The 17,469-nt window shown below is 43.3% G+C and overlaps 1 protein-coding gene across 4 annotated transcripts in view; it reads left to right on the top strand.

Annotated features, from left to right (window-relative positions):
• Positions 1-17,469, top strand: part of LOC146045878 (phosphorylase b kinase regulatory subunit beta-like) — a 210,242-nt gene that overhangs the window by 38,187 nt on the left and 154,586 nt on the right. For all 4 annotated transcript variants that reach the window (XM_083164989.1, XM_083164987.1, XM_083164990.1 and 1 more), the window contains one exon: positions 17,049-17,187. In XM_083164989.1, coding sequence (XP_083021115.1) covers positions 17,049-17,187 — 139 coding nt within the window. The remainder of the gene's footprint in view (positions 1-17,048; positions 17,188-17,469) is intronic.

Raw genomic sequence — 17,469 nt, 5'->3', positions numbered from 1 at the left:
CTATTCAAAGTCAGGCCGGTCATTGATCATTTCAGTGCCAAATTTGAAGAGATGTACATCCCAGATAAATTCATTTGCATAGACGAGTCCCTTATACATTTTAAAGGAAGGGTTAAATTCCGCCAGTACCTTCCCAGTAAGAGGGCAAGGTATGGCATACAAATGTATAAGCTGTGTGAAAGCACCTCAGGGTACACCCACAGGTTTAGGGTATATGAAGGGAAGGATTCAAGAATTGAACCGCCAGAATGCCCCCCCTCCCTCGTAGGTGTTAGTGGAAAAATTGTCTGGGATTTAGTGCACCCCTTCCTGGATAAAGGTTATCACCTCTATGTGGATAACTTTTACACCAGCATCCCCCTGTTTAAGGCCCTTGGTTCAAGAGGTACAGCAGCTTGCGGTACTGTGCGCAAGAACCAAAGAGGCCTCCCAAAAACGCACATTGCCCAAGTAATGAGAAGGGGTGAAAGCAGGGGAATATGCACCGAAAATATGTTGTTGGTCAAATATAAGGACAAGAGGGATGTCCTTATACTGACAACAATTCACGGAGACAGTACCACCTCCGTCCCTGTACGAGGTACCAGTACCCACACCTCAAAACCTAATTGTATCCTGGATTACAATAGGTACATGGGCGGAGTGGATCTTTCAGATCAGGTACTGAAGCCGTACAGTGCCCTGCGGAAAACAAAAATCTGGTACAAGAAGCTGGCCGTGTATATCATCCAGATGGCACTGTATAACGCTTACGTGCTATTCCGTTCTACCGGCCAGAGGGGGACATTTATGCACTTTCAAGAGGAAGTCATAAAGGGCCTAGTATTTGGGAACCAGCAGGCAGAGGGCCCCAGTACTTCTAGTACTGGCCCCCGTATTGTACCAGGGCAGCATTTTCCTGATGAAATCCCCTCCACTGGAAAAAAGGGCAGGACACAAAAAAGGTGCAAAGTTTGCTATAAAAAGGGAATTAGAAAGCAAACTATTTTCCAGTGTGACACTTGCCCCGACAAACCCGGCCTATGTATAAAGGAGTGTTTTAAAATATACCACACATCTATGGATTTTTAGGTTCATCATTTCACCGTGCTTCGGGGGTCTTGCTAATGCCACATAGCACCCACCATTCATTCCACCAGAATCTGAGCCGCAAAATCCAAAAATCACTCCTTCCCTTCTGAGTCCTGCCATGCACCCAACTGGTATTTTTTGGTCACATGTGAGGCATTGCCGTACTCGGGAGAAATTGGGGCACAGATTTTGGGGTGCTTTTTCTCCTTCATACCTTCTGAAAATGAAAAATTTTGAGCCAGAACTGCATTTTTGTGTAAAAAAATGTAATTTTTCATTTTCACTCACCAGTTGTATCAAAATTGGTGAAACCCCTGGGGGTTTGAAATGTACACTATACCCCTAGATGAATTCCCTGAGGGGTGTAGTTTGCAAAATGGGGTCACTTGTGGGGGGGTTCCACTGTATTGGTGCTTTGGGGGTCTTGCTAATGCGACATAGCACCCACCAACATTCCACCACCAAAAATCACTCCTTCCCTTCTGAGTCCTGCCATGCACCCAACTGGTATTTTTTGGTCACATATGAGGCATTGCCATACTCGGGAGAAATTGGGGCACAGATTTTGGGGTGCTTTGTCTCCTTCATTCCTTGTGAAAATGAAAAATTTTGAGCCAGAACTGCATTTTTGTGTAAAAAAATGTAATTTTTCATTTTCACTGCCCAGTTGTATCAAAATTGGTGAAACCCCTGGGGGTTTGAAATGTACACTATACCCCTAGATGAATTCCCTGAGGGGTGTAGTTTGCAAAATGGGGTCACTTGTGGGGGGGTTCCACTGTATTGGTGCTTGGGGGGTCTTGCTAATGCAACATAGCACCCACCAACATTCCACCAGAATCTGAGCTGCAAAATCCAAAAATCACTCCTTCCTTTCTGAGTCCTGCCATGCACCCAAATGGTATTTTTTGGTCACATGTGAGGCATTGCCGTACTCGGGAGAAATTGGGGCACAGATTTTGGGGTGCTTTGTCTCCTTCATTCCTTGTGAAAATGAAAAATTTTGAGCCAGAACTGCATTTTTGTGTAAAAAATGTAATTTTGCATTTGCACAGCCCAGTTGTATCAAAATTGGTGAAACCCCTGGGGGTTTGAAATGTACACTATACCCCTAGATGAATTCCCTGAGGGGTGTAGTTTGCAAAATGGGGTCACTTGTGGGGGGGTTCCACTGTATTGGTGCTTGGGGGGTCTTGCTAATGCGACATAGCACCCACCAAAATTCCACCAGAATCTGAGCTGCAAAATCCAAAAATCACTCCTTCCCTTCTGAGTCCTGCCATGCGCCCAAATGGTATTTTTTGGTCACATGTGAGGCATTGCCGTACTCGGGAGAAATTGGGGCACAGATTTTGGGGTGCTTTTTCTCCTTCATACCTTCTGAAAATGAAAAATTTTGAGCCAGAACTGCATTTTTGTGTAAAAAAATGTAATTTTTCATTTTCACTGCCCAGTTGTATCAAAATTGGTGAAACCCCTGGGTGTTTGAAATGTACACTATACCCCTAGATGAATTCCCTGAGGGGTGTAGTTTGCAAAATGGGGTCACTTGTGGGGGGGTTCCACTGTATTGGTGCTTTGGGGGTCTTGCTAATGCGACATAGCACCCACCAACATTCCACCACCAAAAATCACTCCTTCCCTTCTGAGTCCTGCCATGCACCCAACTGGTATTTTTTGGTCACATATGAGGCATTGCCATACTCGGGAGAAATTGGGGCACAGATTTTGCGGTGCTTTGTCTCCTTCATTCCTTGTGAAAATGAAAAATTTTGAGCCAGAACTGCATTTTTGTGTAAAAAAATGTAATTTTTCATTTTCACTGCCCAGTTGTATCAAAATTGGTGAAACCCCTGGGGGTTTGAAATGTACACTATACCCCTAGATGAATTCCCTGAGGGGTGTAGTTTGCAAAATGGGGTCACTTGTGGGGGGGTTCCACTGTATTGGTGCTTGGGGGGTCTTGCTAATGCAACATAGCACCCACCAACATTCCACCAGAATCTGAGCTGCAAAATCCAAAAATCACTCCTTCCTTTCTGAGTCCTGCCATGCACCCAAATGGTATTTTTTGGTCACATGTGAGGCATTGCCGTACTCGGGAGAAATTGGGGCACAGATTTTGGGGTGCTTTGTCTCCTTCATTCCTTGTGAAAATGAAAAATTTTGAGCCAGAACTGCATTTTTGTGTAAAAAATGTAATTTTGCATTTGCACAGCCCAGTTGTATCAAAATTGGTGAAACCCCTGGGGGTTTGAAATGTACACTATACCCCTAGATGAATTCCCTGAGGGGTGTAGTTTGCAAAATGGGGTCACTTGTGGGGGGGTTCCACTGTATTGGTGTTTGGGGGGTCTTGCTAATGCGACATAGCACCCACCAAAATTCCACCAGAATCTGAGCTGCAAAATCCAAAAATCACTCCTTCCCTTCTGAGTCCTGCCATGCGCCCAAATGGTATTTTTTGGTCACATGTGAGGCATTGTCGTACTCGGGAGAAATTGGGGCACAGATTTTGGGGTGCTTTTTCTCCTTCATACCTTCTGAAAATGAAAAATTTTGAGCCAGAACTGCATTTTTGTGTAAAAAAATGTAATTTTTCATTTTCACTGCCCAGTTGTATCAAAATTGGTGAAACCCCTGGGGGTTTGAAATGTACACTATACCCCTAGATGAATTCCCTGAGGGGTGTAGTTTGCAAAATGGGGTCACTTGTGGGGGGGTTCCACTGTATTGGTGCTTTGGGGGTCTTGCTAATGCGACATAGCACCCACCAACATTCCACCACCAAAAATCACTCCTTCCCTTCTGAGTCCTGCCATGCGCCCAAATGGTATTTTTTGGTCACATGTGAGGCATTGCCGTACTCGGGAGAAATTGGGGCACAGATTTTGGGGTGCTTTTTCTCCTTCATACCTTCTGAAAATGAAAAATTTTGAGCCAGAACTGCATTTTTGTGTAAAAAAATGTAATTTTTCATTTTCACTGCCCAGTTGTATCAAAATTGGTGAAACCCCTGGGGGTTTGAAATGTACACTATACCCCTAGATGAATTCCCTGAGGGGTGTAGTTTGCAAAATGGGGTCACTTGTGGGGGGGTTCCACTGTATTGGTGCTTTGGGGGTCTTGCTAATGCGACATAGCACCCACCAACATTCCACCACCAACCAAAAATCACTCCTTCCCTTCTGAGTCCTGCCATGCACCCAACTGGTATTTTTTGGTCACATATGAGGCATTGCCATACTCGGGAGAAATTGGGGCACAGATTTTGGGGTGCTTTGTCTCCTTCATTCCTTGTGAAAATGAAAAATTTTGAGCCAGAACTGCATTTTTGTGTAAAATATTAAATTTTTCATTTTCACTGCCCAGTTGTACCACAATTGGTGAAACCCCTGGGGGTTTGAAATGTACACTATACCCCTAGATGAATTCCCTGAGGGGTGTAGTTTGCAAAATGGGGTCACTTGTGGGGGGGTTCCACTGTATTGGTGCTTGGGGGGTCTTGCTAATGCAACATAGCACCCACCAACATTCCACCAGAATCTGAGCTGCAAAATCCAAAAATCACTCCTTCCTTTCTGAGTCCTGCCATGCACCCAAATGGTATTTTTTGGTCACATGTGAGGCATTGCCGTACTCGGGAGAAATTGGGGCACAGATTTTGGGGTGCTTTTTCTCCTTCATACCTTCTGAAAATGAAAAATTTTGAGCCAGAACTGCATTTTTGTGTAAAATATTAAATTTTTCATTTTCACTGCCCAGTTGTACCACAATTGGTGAAACCCCTGGGGGTTTGAAATGTACACTATACCCCTAGATGAATTCCCTGAGGGGTGTAGTTTGCAAAATGGGGTCACTTGTGGGGGGGTTCCTAAATTTTAGCATCTTATGGTGCCTAGAAACCTACATGGTGCCTAAAAAATAATCTCATAAAAAGGAGGCTCCAAAATCAAGTAGGTGCTCCTTCTATTATGAAGCCTGTGGTTTGGTCAACGTGCACACTAGGGCCACATATAGGATATTTATGAAAACAAAAGAATTGGGGGAATCAATTTTTAGTCACATTTCTCTAGTAAAATGTACTGTGTTCCTTAGAAAAATGTATTAAAATTGCAAATCTGCAAAAAAAATAAAATTTTGAAATTTCACCTACACTTTGTTTTAATTCTGTGAAACACCTAAAGGGTTAACAAACTTCCAAAATGCTGTTTTGAATACTGTGAGGGGTGCAGTTTTTGAAATGGTATCATTTATGGGGGTGTCTCACATACAAGTCCCTCAAAGTCACATCAGAACTGAACTGGTCCCTAAAAAAATCAGTGTTTGAAATTTTCTTGAAAATTTGAGAATTTGCTATTCATATTGTAAGCCTCCTAGTGTCCAAAAAAATTAAAAGGAAGTTGAAATTATGATGGAAACATAAAGTAGACATATGGTCTATGTTAGTTATTAACTATTTTGAGTGGTATGATTATTTGTCTCACAAGCAGAAAATTTAACATTTTGCAAATTGCAAAATTTTCCATTTTTTCACGACATTTTGGTATTTTTCACAAAAAAACACAGACTGTATCGACCCAAATTTACCACTAATTTGAAGTACAATGTGTCACGAAAAAACAATCTAAAAATCACTGGGATAAGTAAAAGCAAAAAAAAGTTATCCCCACTTAAGTGATACATGTCAGATTTGAAATAAAGGGCTCTGTCAGGAACGCAAAAACTGGCTCTGTCAGGAAGGGGTTAAAGGATGAGTTGGCGGGCAAATTGGGTTCTGAATGTCCTCTTTCCATATTACAGACACAGCGATAATTCATTCTGATACTGTATTATTGGAGGTTTGCTCTCCAATTTAGGGTTTTCAAATAAAATGTAACCATATCCTTACGGGTCATTGTCTACTTTCTGCTTTTTCATCCACTTTGGCTAGGACGCACCAGGACCCCGGATTGATTAATTTAGTCTAAAAAACTTGTATATCCGTGTGCAATTTAATCTCTGAATCTGCATATGAGGTGCAACAGAGCAGCCGCCTTTTTTGCCACGCTGAGTTCCGTCACACAAGTTTTTCAGACTAAATTAATCTCTATCTATCTATCTATATCTATATCTATATATACTGTATGTATATATACAGACTGGCTGGACTCGGACAGCATGGCAAGTGCAACAAAGCCCCTTGCGGGCTTGCTGCGCTCGCCACCTATTATATTCTCCCTTTATGGGGGTCGTGGACCCCCACGAGGGAGAATAGCTGATGGCTGTCGGGAGCTCGTCTGTCAGGATCCTGACGTCGGGTAAATGACTGTCGTCACCCCTCTATGCACACTAACAGTACAATCTTTTTCCTTCAGTAGGCTTCTAATGTACAGAATAAAGTGTGTGTTTTATGGATATTGGTAATGTGTATTTAGAGTATTTAGAGGGGGGGATACACTAGAGAACAATATTTGCAAAAGTGTCAAAAAAAGCCACATTATTTTCCTGGAATGTAATCCATCTACAAAATATGGTCGTATAACACTTGCAAATTTTTACCTTGTATATTATGTATCCTGTTTGATTCACTGATCTGGGAACATTAGTTGGCTTGTGAGTGGACGCAGGGTTAGCGAGCTCCGACGAAAAATTATCCTGCCTGGGAGACCATTGGCACCTTAGACCTACTCACCGGTGCTCCTAAAGCTCCCCTGCACTTGACCTGTTGTTTGGAGTCTATCCGGAAGACCTCCTGCGAACATGGTGACCCATCCGGCCTAAAGCACATTGAGCTCTTTCTTGCGAGCAGGTGCCATTTTAGAGACACCTCCTCGTGGCGCACATCTTCGGCTCCTGCCTCGCCGTGACTGCTGATCCCCGCCGGGAACACTTCAGTGGCTGCTGTCCTGCTGCTGTTGGTTAGCGTGAGTACTTTAGGAAGGGGGGGGGCCTGCCCTGTGCTCTGATACCTCACTGTGCTGCATATGCTGCTACCTGGACACCATCTTGGGGACTTTGTAGGGTGCAGTAGGGCACCTGCTTGGTGAGTGCCAGGCTGTGCCTTTCCTGTCTTTTTGTACTGGCATCCTGTGAGTGCTATCATTTAACTACTCTGATCCTAACACACACTAGGCATCTATGCCTTTCTGTGTCTGGTGCTCCTAGCCCTGATTACTGCCTGTGCTTTGTTGGAAATGATTTTGGGACTTTTTGCTCCTTTATATAAATCTGGGGGTTGATATTTCACTGAACTTCTCATCCTCCTGGTGGTGTGCTAGCCACCACCCTACTGCTGGACTATTCTACAATCTACCACCGTTGTCATGGCTGATCATATGAACCTGTTGCTCAAGGCAGTTACTGATTCTACCCAAAGAATTATAGCCAAACTTGGATATGTGGTCGATGAATTGTAACATTCTTTCTCTATGACCTACATACTTCCTGAATCCAGATCTATCTTGGACCTATCCGGATGGGAGGAGTTGGCGTCTGGTATAGTCAATGATGGTTCCATATCTCCTCTGATTCCACCCTACTGTAAGGCACTGTCTTCTACTACCTGACGATCCCATCTGGATATCTACAATATCCTATAGATTGTAAGCTTGCAGCAGGGCCCCCTAACCCCCAAGTATGTCTGTTGTTACCCAGTTTGTTTTATCACTGTCTATTATTGTAAAGCGCAACGGAATCTGCTGCGCTATATAAGAAACTGTAAATAATAATAATAATAAATAAATGTATGTATGTGTGTGTGTATATATATATATATATATATATATATATATATATATATATACACACACACACAGTATATTGAATTGGGGCATGTCTTGTTTAAATTATGAAAGATATCCACTAAACTGTTTAAGAACATTGAGAATATAATTGTCTCTGCTCCGCAGAAGGATTTGATTTATCCAAAGCTGTTAAGCAGTCGGACGTTGATATGTAGCTTATTAATGTCTTAGATGTATTGAAACAAAAAAGTACAATAGATGTCGCCCCAAACGGCGCTGATTTTTCGCTGCTCTCGCAGGTCACTATGAGACAGGGCTGTAAAAAGCAAAACAAAAAACTGTCAGGAAACTGATGTTTTAAATCAGCGTTTTCAGTTGTGACAGTTTATAAGAAGACTTGGAGGACGGGAACTTCAGAAATAATTAACATTCATAGAGCACATTAATTTGTTAATCAGCGAGACCTAATGGAAAGAACCGTGATTGTATCATAATTATGTTGTCATTACCATGATTAACATTTATATTTATCTAATGCTCCAAAGCCTGTTCACTTTTGACATAACGAGTCTGCCACTTACAAGCGTGACATTTTATTTACTTATGCTTTCATGCCGGCATAATAAATAGCTCAAAGTATTTTTTTTTTTAATCTGTTTAGTTTTTATTTTGAGAGTGCTAAACCATAGAAGTGATGTATTATTAGTTGGTGAGAGATAAAGTTGAGAGACAAAGAACTGATCGCAAGGGTGTGAATTCTCGCCTTGCAAAATCGTGTGCACGCTCTGCTAATGGATGTGTCCTGTTGTAAATCCAATCACTGCCGAGTGACTATGTCCTCGTAGCTAGAGACATACTCAGCTTTTACGATGACAAAAGGCAAATCCGGGCTGGAGCTGACATCACACACCCTCCTCCAAAAAGCTCGGTTACGCCTACCATTGTCCCGGACACTCCCAGCGTTTTCGGAGGCACGCCTGCGTTTTTCTTGGCACTCCCACTAAATGTCCAGTTTCCACCCCCAGACGCCTACTCCCTTGCAAATCCTAACCCGTATCCTAACCGCCTGTGTTTAGGAATTGATTGGTCTGCAGTTTTTCTCTCTCCGAGACTTAGTGTCACGTCTGGAGTCGCACCAGCTGGAGAATATCGTAAGCTGGGTGCCTTGACGTATGGCGGTTGCATCCATGACAGAATAGAGTAAACAATAGGAGTAAAATATAATGGGTTTAATAAAGATATTGCAAACAGTGATAATGATGATATAAACGGTATATGGCAGGTATGCAAATATAAAGTCAATTGTCCAGTAAGTTATTGCAACAGATGATGAAGCTTGGTCCTTGAAGACTATTGTAATATAATTGAAGAGTGGAATTTGAATATAAACTGTAATTAAATACTTGAAGGTTGTAGAAGGAATTGAAGATTGGATGGATTGAAGAACGAATGAAGATTGGGTTGCAGATTGGAAGATTGGATGAATGATTGAAGATTGGATGAATGATTGGATGGTTGGTTGAAGATTAGATGATTGATTGAAGATTGGATGATTGATTGAAGATTGGATGAATGATTGAAGATTGGATGAATGATTGAAGATTGGATAATTGGATGGTTACTTGAAGATTGGGAATTGGATGATTGGTGTATTGGATGGTTGGTTGAAGATTGGAGGATTGGATAATTTGAGGATTGAATGGTTGGTTGAAGATTTGAGGATTGGATAATTGGAGGATTGGATGGTTGGTTGAAGATTGGAAGATTGAATGGTTAGTTGAAGATTTGGAGAATTGGATGATTGGAGGATTGGACGGTTGTTTGAAGAATAATGATAAATGAAGAATAATGAGTGAAGAAGAGTTTGTCCTTTGCTGTATGAGACCGTGGCTGCTGCCAGAGGTAACCGTGGAAGTAACTGTCGGAAATGTAGCAAGAGCCTAACCTTGCATGGTCCACGTTGGCGGTAGGCAGAGTCCGGTGGTACATGAAGCAGTGAACGGCCAGCAGGATCTCTTCAGGGAAAAGCTCAGGAACGTAGCGAGTACTACAGAGCCAGATGAGAGCAATGATGCTGCGGGGTGGACATCATTGTACTGACTGCCGGACTAGCCTGAGCAGACAGTATTTACCAGGTGAGCTGTGCCGGGATTGGTCAGGCAATCATTGAGTGAGGCGGAGCCGTGCAGGAGAGGCTGGGGAAACCAAGAAGATGGCGCCCGCCAGAGAGGGCGACAGATACCAGCCGGCCCTGATGATGCGCAGCTGCGCAAGCACCGGCTTTTACACAGACGCCGACCAGGCATAAACACACATATCCTGCATGACACCGAAGCACAACACACCGGTGTCACCACGCTATGACAGCGCGGCCATATGTACCCCTGTGAAGCCAGAGACATGAGCAGAGGTGAGCGCCATGGTTTTAGTGTACCTGGAGAGTCCAGGGCTAAGCATAAAACAGGGGTCTTTGGGTAAACGCCATGGTGGATGGATGTGACGCTTAGTTTATGTGCCCTAAAGTCATTATTTTTAAGTCTCCGCATATTTGTAATTTGTGTATTCACACCAGTGAGCATAGGGAACCCTCTACCACCACCACAGCAAAAACTGCTAGAGGCGAATGGTCATACTGGTTAATGAATGTTTTTAAATTTGCATTCAAATGATGGAAGCCCGATGTTATGTAGAGGTATTAGAAGTTCTGCAATGACATATGGCTGGAGAGACTATGGGCGGTATTCAATGAGCATTTTGGCGATGTGCAGCGAATACTGTTTAGGATTCGCTGCACATTCACCACTGCTCGCCGCGTTCCGGAGCCTCGCCGGCTCCAATATTCAACGAGTCAGGGGCTCGCTGCCCCTGACAGGCAAATTTTAACTCCTGCGGCGATGCCGCAGGGAGCCTGGGAACGGCGGCAGGCAGGGAGATGGAAGTCTCCCTGCCTGCCCCAGAACGTTTGTGGGGGGGAGGTGGGCTCCCCGGGAGCCAGGCAGCACAGGCTGCCGCCCGGGGGTGCCAACAGGGGACCGGGTATATTCACTACACCCGATCATGCATATGTAATGATCGGGTGCAGTGAATATATGAATATCTAATGAACGGCTCGGCTCCCGGCCCCCTGCTGGCTGGTCTGTGTAAAAAAAAATATATATATATATATATATATATATATTTTTTTTTTTTAAATTAAATATATATTCATGTGCCTACAGCACATGAATAAAAATAGCATGCCCCTCCTCAGAATAAAGTTCCTGTTTTTTTTACACCAAATGTAAAAAACAAAACACTTTATTTTAAAAGTTCACCTTCCACTTCACCATAAAAAGATAGCGATTGCTACTCGGTGAATCATGGCGAAAAAAACCTTGAAATGTATTCGCCATCTGGTCATTGAATAGGGTGATTCACCGTTTTAGTCAAAAATTCGCCTTACAGCACAAAATCGCCATAATAACATGGTGAATCAGCCTCATTGAATACCGCCCTATGATGCAACTATGGGCACATACACCAGTCTTCTGCCGAGCGCATCTTGCGTAGGGCTCAGAGCAAGAATGACAGTGTCTGGCACTAGAATGGGCCCGTCAGGAATGCAAGTTTGGGTTCTGCTGCAGGTTTTTCCCCCTTAGGGCACTGTCCCATTAGCCCCGTTGACATTTTGGCAGATGGTCATTGTAGCAGTATCCAATTATTGTCCATTTCTCTCGTCCAAAAGTGGACCTGCAATCGAGCGAAAACACATGGGATTGGGGATAATTCCCTGACTCGATGTGTTTATCACCGGTCCCGGTAGCTGCTGATTGTGGATAAAGTTTTGCACGCATCAACCGGTATCTGGAATAAGAGACGCCGGCATTGAGGATAAAAGTATAGCAGCCTAAAGATGACTAATTCCTGAATGTAGTGTTACATGTTTTTCATGATGTTATCCAGAAGTTCTTCTCAATATTGAGGTCTAAATAGAAATCTGTTTATATCGTCCTCATCCTGCTGACGCGTTTCACTGCCATGGGACGTAATACCCCTGGAAGCATTCCCATTTTACTTTTCCCTTAAAACTCCATTAACCCAATGGTGGGAGTCTGCGAATGTGCAAATATGCGTAGGAGTTTGGCCAGCACGCGTTTACCTGTTCGCTAGGCTAAGACCATATGCAACCTAGCGAACAAGTGTGAATCAGCCCCAAAATATCAATGCAATGCAATTCATATATTTTCATTTTCACCTGTTTGCTGGAATATTTTTTGCTAAAACGTAACACTGATTGGGGGAAATTTACCAAAGAAAATATGTAAAAAATAGGTGTATTTGTATCCAGAAATACACTTATTTTTGACATTTGTTATCCCGAAAATACAGCAATTCGTATTCGTATTGATGTGCTATCAATACGAATACGAATTGCCGTACTTTCGGCAATTGTGTTGTATTAGCAGGGAAATCTGCAACCAGATTCATTATTTTCCCATGAACCATGTACCAAACATATTTAGGGGAAATGTTCCATTCCCCTGTAGAACGGTAGATGGTAACGTTGTATTGCAGGCTATTTATTTTGCCCTATTGGTGTCAGTGCCATGTTTTCTCTATCTGCTCCATTCATATGATCCCAGCAGTTTCCCGCAGTAGGGCCAGCTGGACAACAGATTTTGCTCACCTTGCGCTGATTTGCTGTTTGTTGTTTTCGTGCTGAGCTGCAGTATTATTCCGAAATGTGTTTTTGCATCACTTTTTATTTTCTTCCTTTTTTTTTTTACATCTGCTGGAAGTTTAATAATGTGAGTTGTTTGCAGTTATTTTCCTTATCCGCAGGAAACCAGCACTTATCTTCTTATGCCAGCACCTTCCAGACAATATAAATGTCATGTTCCTGCCAGCATTATGGCAAGTTCTACAGGCGGTGTGCTCCGTACATGACATTGTGCTCAATTTCAGGCCAGTGCTTGGCAATATGCAGTAGGACTTCTGATACTTACATTTATAGGCTGAGTATCCCTTATCCAAAATACTCGGGACCAGAAGCATTTCGGATGAGGGATTATTACCTATTTCGGAGTTTTTTTCTATTTCAGTGAGGTATCTTGAGGACGGGACCTGTGTGTGAGAACACAAAATCCGTTTATGTTGTATAAACACATCAAACACATGAAATACCATTTGTGCCAGATACAAAGAGCTCCCCCATTAGTGCTAGATACAAATACATACTGTATATATTGATTTACAGTTTTTTATATAGCACAGCATATTCTATATGTGTGTGAAAAAGTCATGTCGACCATTTTCGTCGCCGAAAACACGCCATCCTTGCCGTCAAACCCCCTTGCAGTATTTAATGTACGGCCCAAATGCTAGCTGTGAGTGGACGACAAGGATCCACTTAAACGAGCAAGGTTTGCCGAAAATGCAGTGAGTCCACCGCATTTTCTGGCGAGCCCCACCGTTTTAATGCCCACACACCATAGGAAACAGGTGAGGTGGAAACAACGCGGGAAGGGAAGTTATCTGAATACTGTTACCGCGAGCTATCGGCATTTCTCGCAATCACATCATGGAATATACCCCAATAGCTGGAGGGCAGTGGCTCCTATCGACTGGGGTCCGGACGAGTATAGTTATACAGGGTTGAGTCTCCCATTTCTGAAATGTTTCGGACCAGATGTATTTTGGAATTTTATGTACATTGGAATATTTGCTTACACTAATCAGCTATCCCAGGTCTATATATGAAATACATTTATATGTCATATAAGCCTTATACGCACAGCCTGTTATACAATACACACCCGAATGGAACAACCCTGGAATTGCTCTGTCAGGCACCATCTAGTGGTCATCACAACACTTGAATTCCCCCATAGAGGTGAGGAGCAGCATTTAGCCTTTTATTACATAGGGTATTTTTTATAATTTGGTCATGAAATAATTTTGGTGTAAACTAAACCATCAGAACGCAGAGGTGTCACTTTTTTGGCTACGTTAAAAAAATAATTGAATATTGGATTATATGATATTTTAGGTATGTATTAGATACATATGTAATGTCTGCTACTTGCTCAGTCTTTTGGGTATATTTAATAAAGCTTCTTAAAAAATAATTTTTTTAAGTAGGTGATGTGTCCCATAGCAACCTATCAGATTCTGTCTATAATTGTCTAGGATGCAAATGAGAGAGAATTTGATTGGTTGCTATGGTTGGTTGCTATTTGAAAGGGTAGTGGATAAGTGGAATAGCCTCCCATCAGAGGTGGTAGAGACAAATTACAATAGAACAATGCTTGGGATAGGCATATTGATATCCTTACAAAGAAATAAGGATAAAATATGGTTTGAGGTAACATGTTTAAAAGGGGCAGACTAGATGGGTTAAGTGGTTCTTATTTCCCGTCAAATTCTATGTTTCTATGTTTATGGGCAATATCACCGTTTTTCATTTTTAGACGCTTTAGTACCTGTACATAAACTCTCATAAACTAAAACTGTCAATCTTATAAGTGGGCTAACATGGAGTTGGTGGCATGGTGATTAGGATTGCTGGCCTTGCAAGGGTCCGATAACAGCCAGGGCACTTCCTGTTTTTTTTTTTTCATTTATATCCCCCGTTTATACGCACTTACCCCCATTCTATAATAAACATTATGGTGGGTTACTTTGCTGCTAGAAGAATGGACCCTTTGTGGAGGAAAGGAAGGAATAAAGACTGTAAGCACCATTAAGGACAGGGGCTAATGTGATTGGTTACATACTGTATATTACATAAAGCACTATTTCACACAGTGGTGCAATATAAACAATATAATACCAATAACATGCAGTTTTACAGGTGAAATGGTCATTTTGATGGAAGTCGGTTATGAAGTCCTCAGTGTATTGTACATCATCATATTTATAACAGCAAAGAATTATTTTTAAAGTTAGAATTCCAACAGTTATAGGCTTGAAGTCCTTACTACGGTTTCAGCATTATACATTTAACAATTCATACCCTGGAAAGAGCGCACTGTTTAGGGGCAGTCCTGTCAATCGACAGTGTTTTTAACGTAGTATAGCGTGCACACACATGGAAAAAACTAATCTCATTTTGCTGAACCCACATGGAAAAAAACAAAATTGCAATTTTGCTTGCCCCACATGGATAAAATAATTTTGCTGGACCCACATGGAAAAACAAAATCTCAGAGGATTTTTTGAATGAATAGACGGGGGTTCTGAAATGCACATTATGGTCATACACCTGCAAAAAAAACAGTTCTTCAGCAGCAGTTTTTGGCTGTGTCCCTTTAAATGCAATAAATGGAGGAGTACGACGAGATATGTGCTTATATTAAATAATACTAATCATATCCAAATGATCCTCGCAGCAGGTCATGTACAGTCCCCGCCATGCTTTGTTTAATTAAGGTAACCACTAAAGAGGTGATGATTTCTCCTTCAACTCTAATTCACACAAACTTGGCGACATTTCAGTCCCCGGGCGGCCTATTGTCGCTTTGACTCGCAGAAGACACGTCTCATCTGGAGAGCACACCGGGCCGGGGGTTGGGAAGACAGAGCAGAATAATTAGTGCCTTCATGGCTCAGTAAGCGGTCACAGGCGCCCCATGACTGATGCCTGAAAAGTTCTGCTGAGAGAGTGTCTGCAGTCTGGTGAAAGCGTCAGTTCAGAAAAAGCAGCCTTGGTACTGAATACTAATTAGGTGCGCTTCTGCCGGCGATAAATGAGCTGTGATAGCGATGAACTTTATAATGCTCTATTAGCACAAGCAGCAGATCATGTAAACAGGCAAATGTTTATTAGTTTCCATCCCACTCGCCGCTTCTCTGCTTTTGTTTCCTTGTTTTTATTTTAAAGGGACATTACAGATTTATTTTCTTAGCATTTTTTTTTTTTTATATATTCTGTAGAACAATACAAGACGTTGTCTTACAGTACTTCTGGATTCTAAGCGTGTTTGCATACCATGTCTTATAGCGTGGATGACACTTGATAATCCTACTCGTTTTCACTCCCTCTCTACCCCCCCTCCAATCTCTATCCTCCTTGTCTCTTGTTTTTCCCATCCACTCTCCTCTCCCCTATCTTTTCTTATCTCTCCCATCTCTTCTTGTCTACCCGCATCTCTCTCTCTCCTCCTTATCCGCCCCCTCTCCGTTTCTCCCTCTCCACTTTCTCTATCCCTTTTTCCACTCTCTCCCATCTCTCCTTGTTGACTCTGAACTCTCTCCTTCTTCTCCTCCCCTTCTCCCCCCCCCCCCACTGTCTCTCTGTCTCCCATTCTCTCTCCAAATTCTCCTTTTATACCCCCATCTCTCCTCCTTCTCCACCCCTTCCCCGTCTTTCTTTCTGTTTCCCCTTCACTTTTCCATCTCTCCTTTGTCTAATCCATCTCTCTCCTCCTTCTTTGCCCCCTCTTCCATTCTCCGCCCCCCCCCCCACTGTCTCTTTCCCTGTCTCCCCTTCTCTCTCCCATATCTCCTTGTCTACAACCATCTCTCTCCTCCTTCTCTGCCCCCTCTTCCCTTCTTCCACCCCACTGCCTCTCTCCCTGTCTCCCCTTCTCTCCCCATCTCTTCTTGTTGACCCTCAACTCTTGTTCCTTTCTGACTACCCTATCCCCCCCTCTCTTTGTGTCTACCCCCACCTCTCTCCTCCTTTACCCTATTCTCTCCCCTTTTCTCTCTCTACCCTCCTCTCTCCTCTAAGCTCCCCCCTCCTTCCCTCTCTATCGCCCACCTCTCTCCTCCTCCTCGCCCCCTCTTCTCTATTGCCCCCACTGTCTCTCTCCCTATTTCTACTCTGTCCCATCTCTCCTTGTCTACACCTACCTCTTTCCTCATTACCCTTCTCTTAATCATGTATTCTTGTTGACCCTCAACTTTTTGCTCCTCCTTGACCACCCTCTCTCCCCTTCTCTCTTGTGTCTATGCCCACCTCTCCCTTCTATCCATATTCTCTCTCTCTCTCTCTACCACTCTCTCCCCTCTCTCCACTATCCTTTTGCACCCCCCCCCCCCCCCATCTCCCTTCTTCCCCCCTCTCTATCTCTCATCCTTCTCACCCCCTCTCTCCCCCACTGGTGCATATACTGCTGTATATTGCGTGACAATTGTCCAGATAATGTGTGCATATACCCCTTTACTGATCTGATTGCCGTGCAGTGTTCCATTATCAAGTTCCATGGCATATTATGGAGACTATTTTGTAGAACCTGATTCATTCTTCTTTGTTTCCTCTTTGTGCAGTGAAGATCACCGTACTGAACTATCAGAGCCCCACGACAGGTCTGTTTCCAACCAATACTGTGGGTGACTGTAAGAAAGCCAAAGTCCATGACAGCCTCTACTGCGCCGCTAGTGCCTGGGCATTGGCCCTGGCCTACAGGTAAGTCATTCCCCCTTTGTATGTTCTTGCACTGGCCGGGCCAATGGTTTCTGCCATTGCTCTGAATTGGCTCGTGTTACTTTATTGCAAGCTATATTATTGCCCCAAATCCCACGTGTAGACCTCCTATCCGACCCGATGCGCGGTCCCGTGGGGATTGGAGTCGGGAGGTCGGACCGGCTGTACATAAGATATGCTAATTCTTATGAGCAGCCTCCAAACGGGGGACGCTGGGAGGCGGTCATGGGCAGCGGACACAGAGGCAGGAGACGATGGGAGGCG

Source organism: Crinia signifera, chromosome 11, assembly GCF_055691185.1.
Source record: "Crinia signifera chromosome 11, ASM5569118v1, whole genome shotgun sequence".
NCBI lineage: Eukaryota > Metazoa > Chordata > Amphibia > Anura > Myobatrachidae > Crinia > Crinia signifera.
This window is presented reverse-complemented; position numbering and strand designations above follow the sequence as displayed.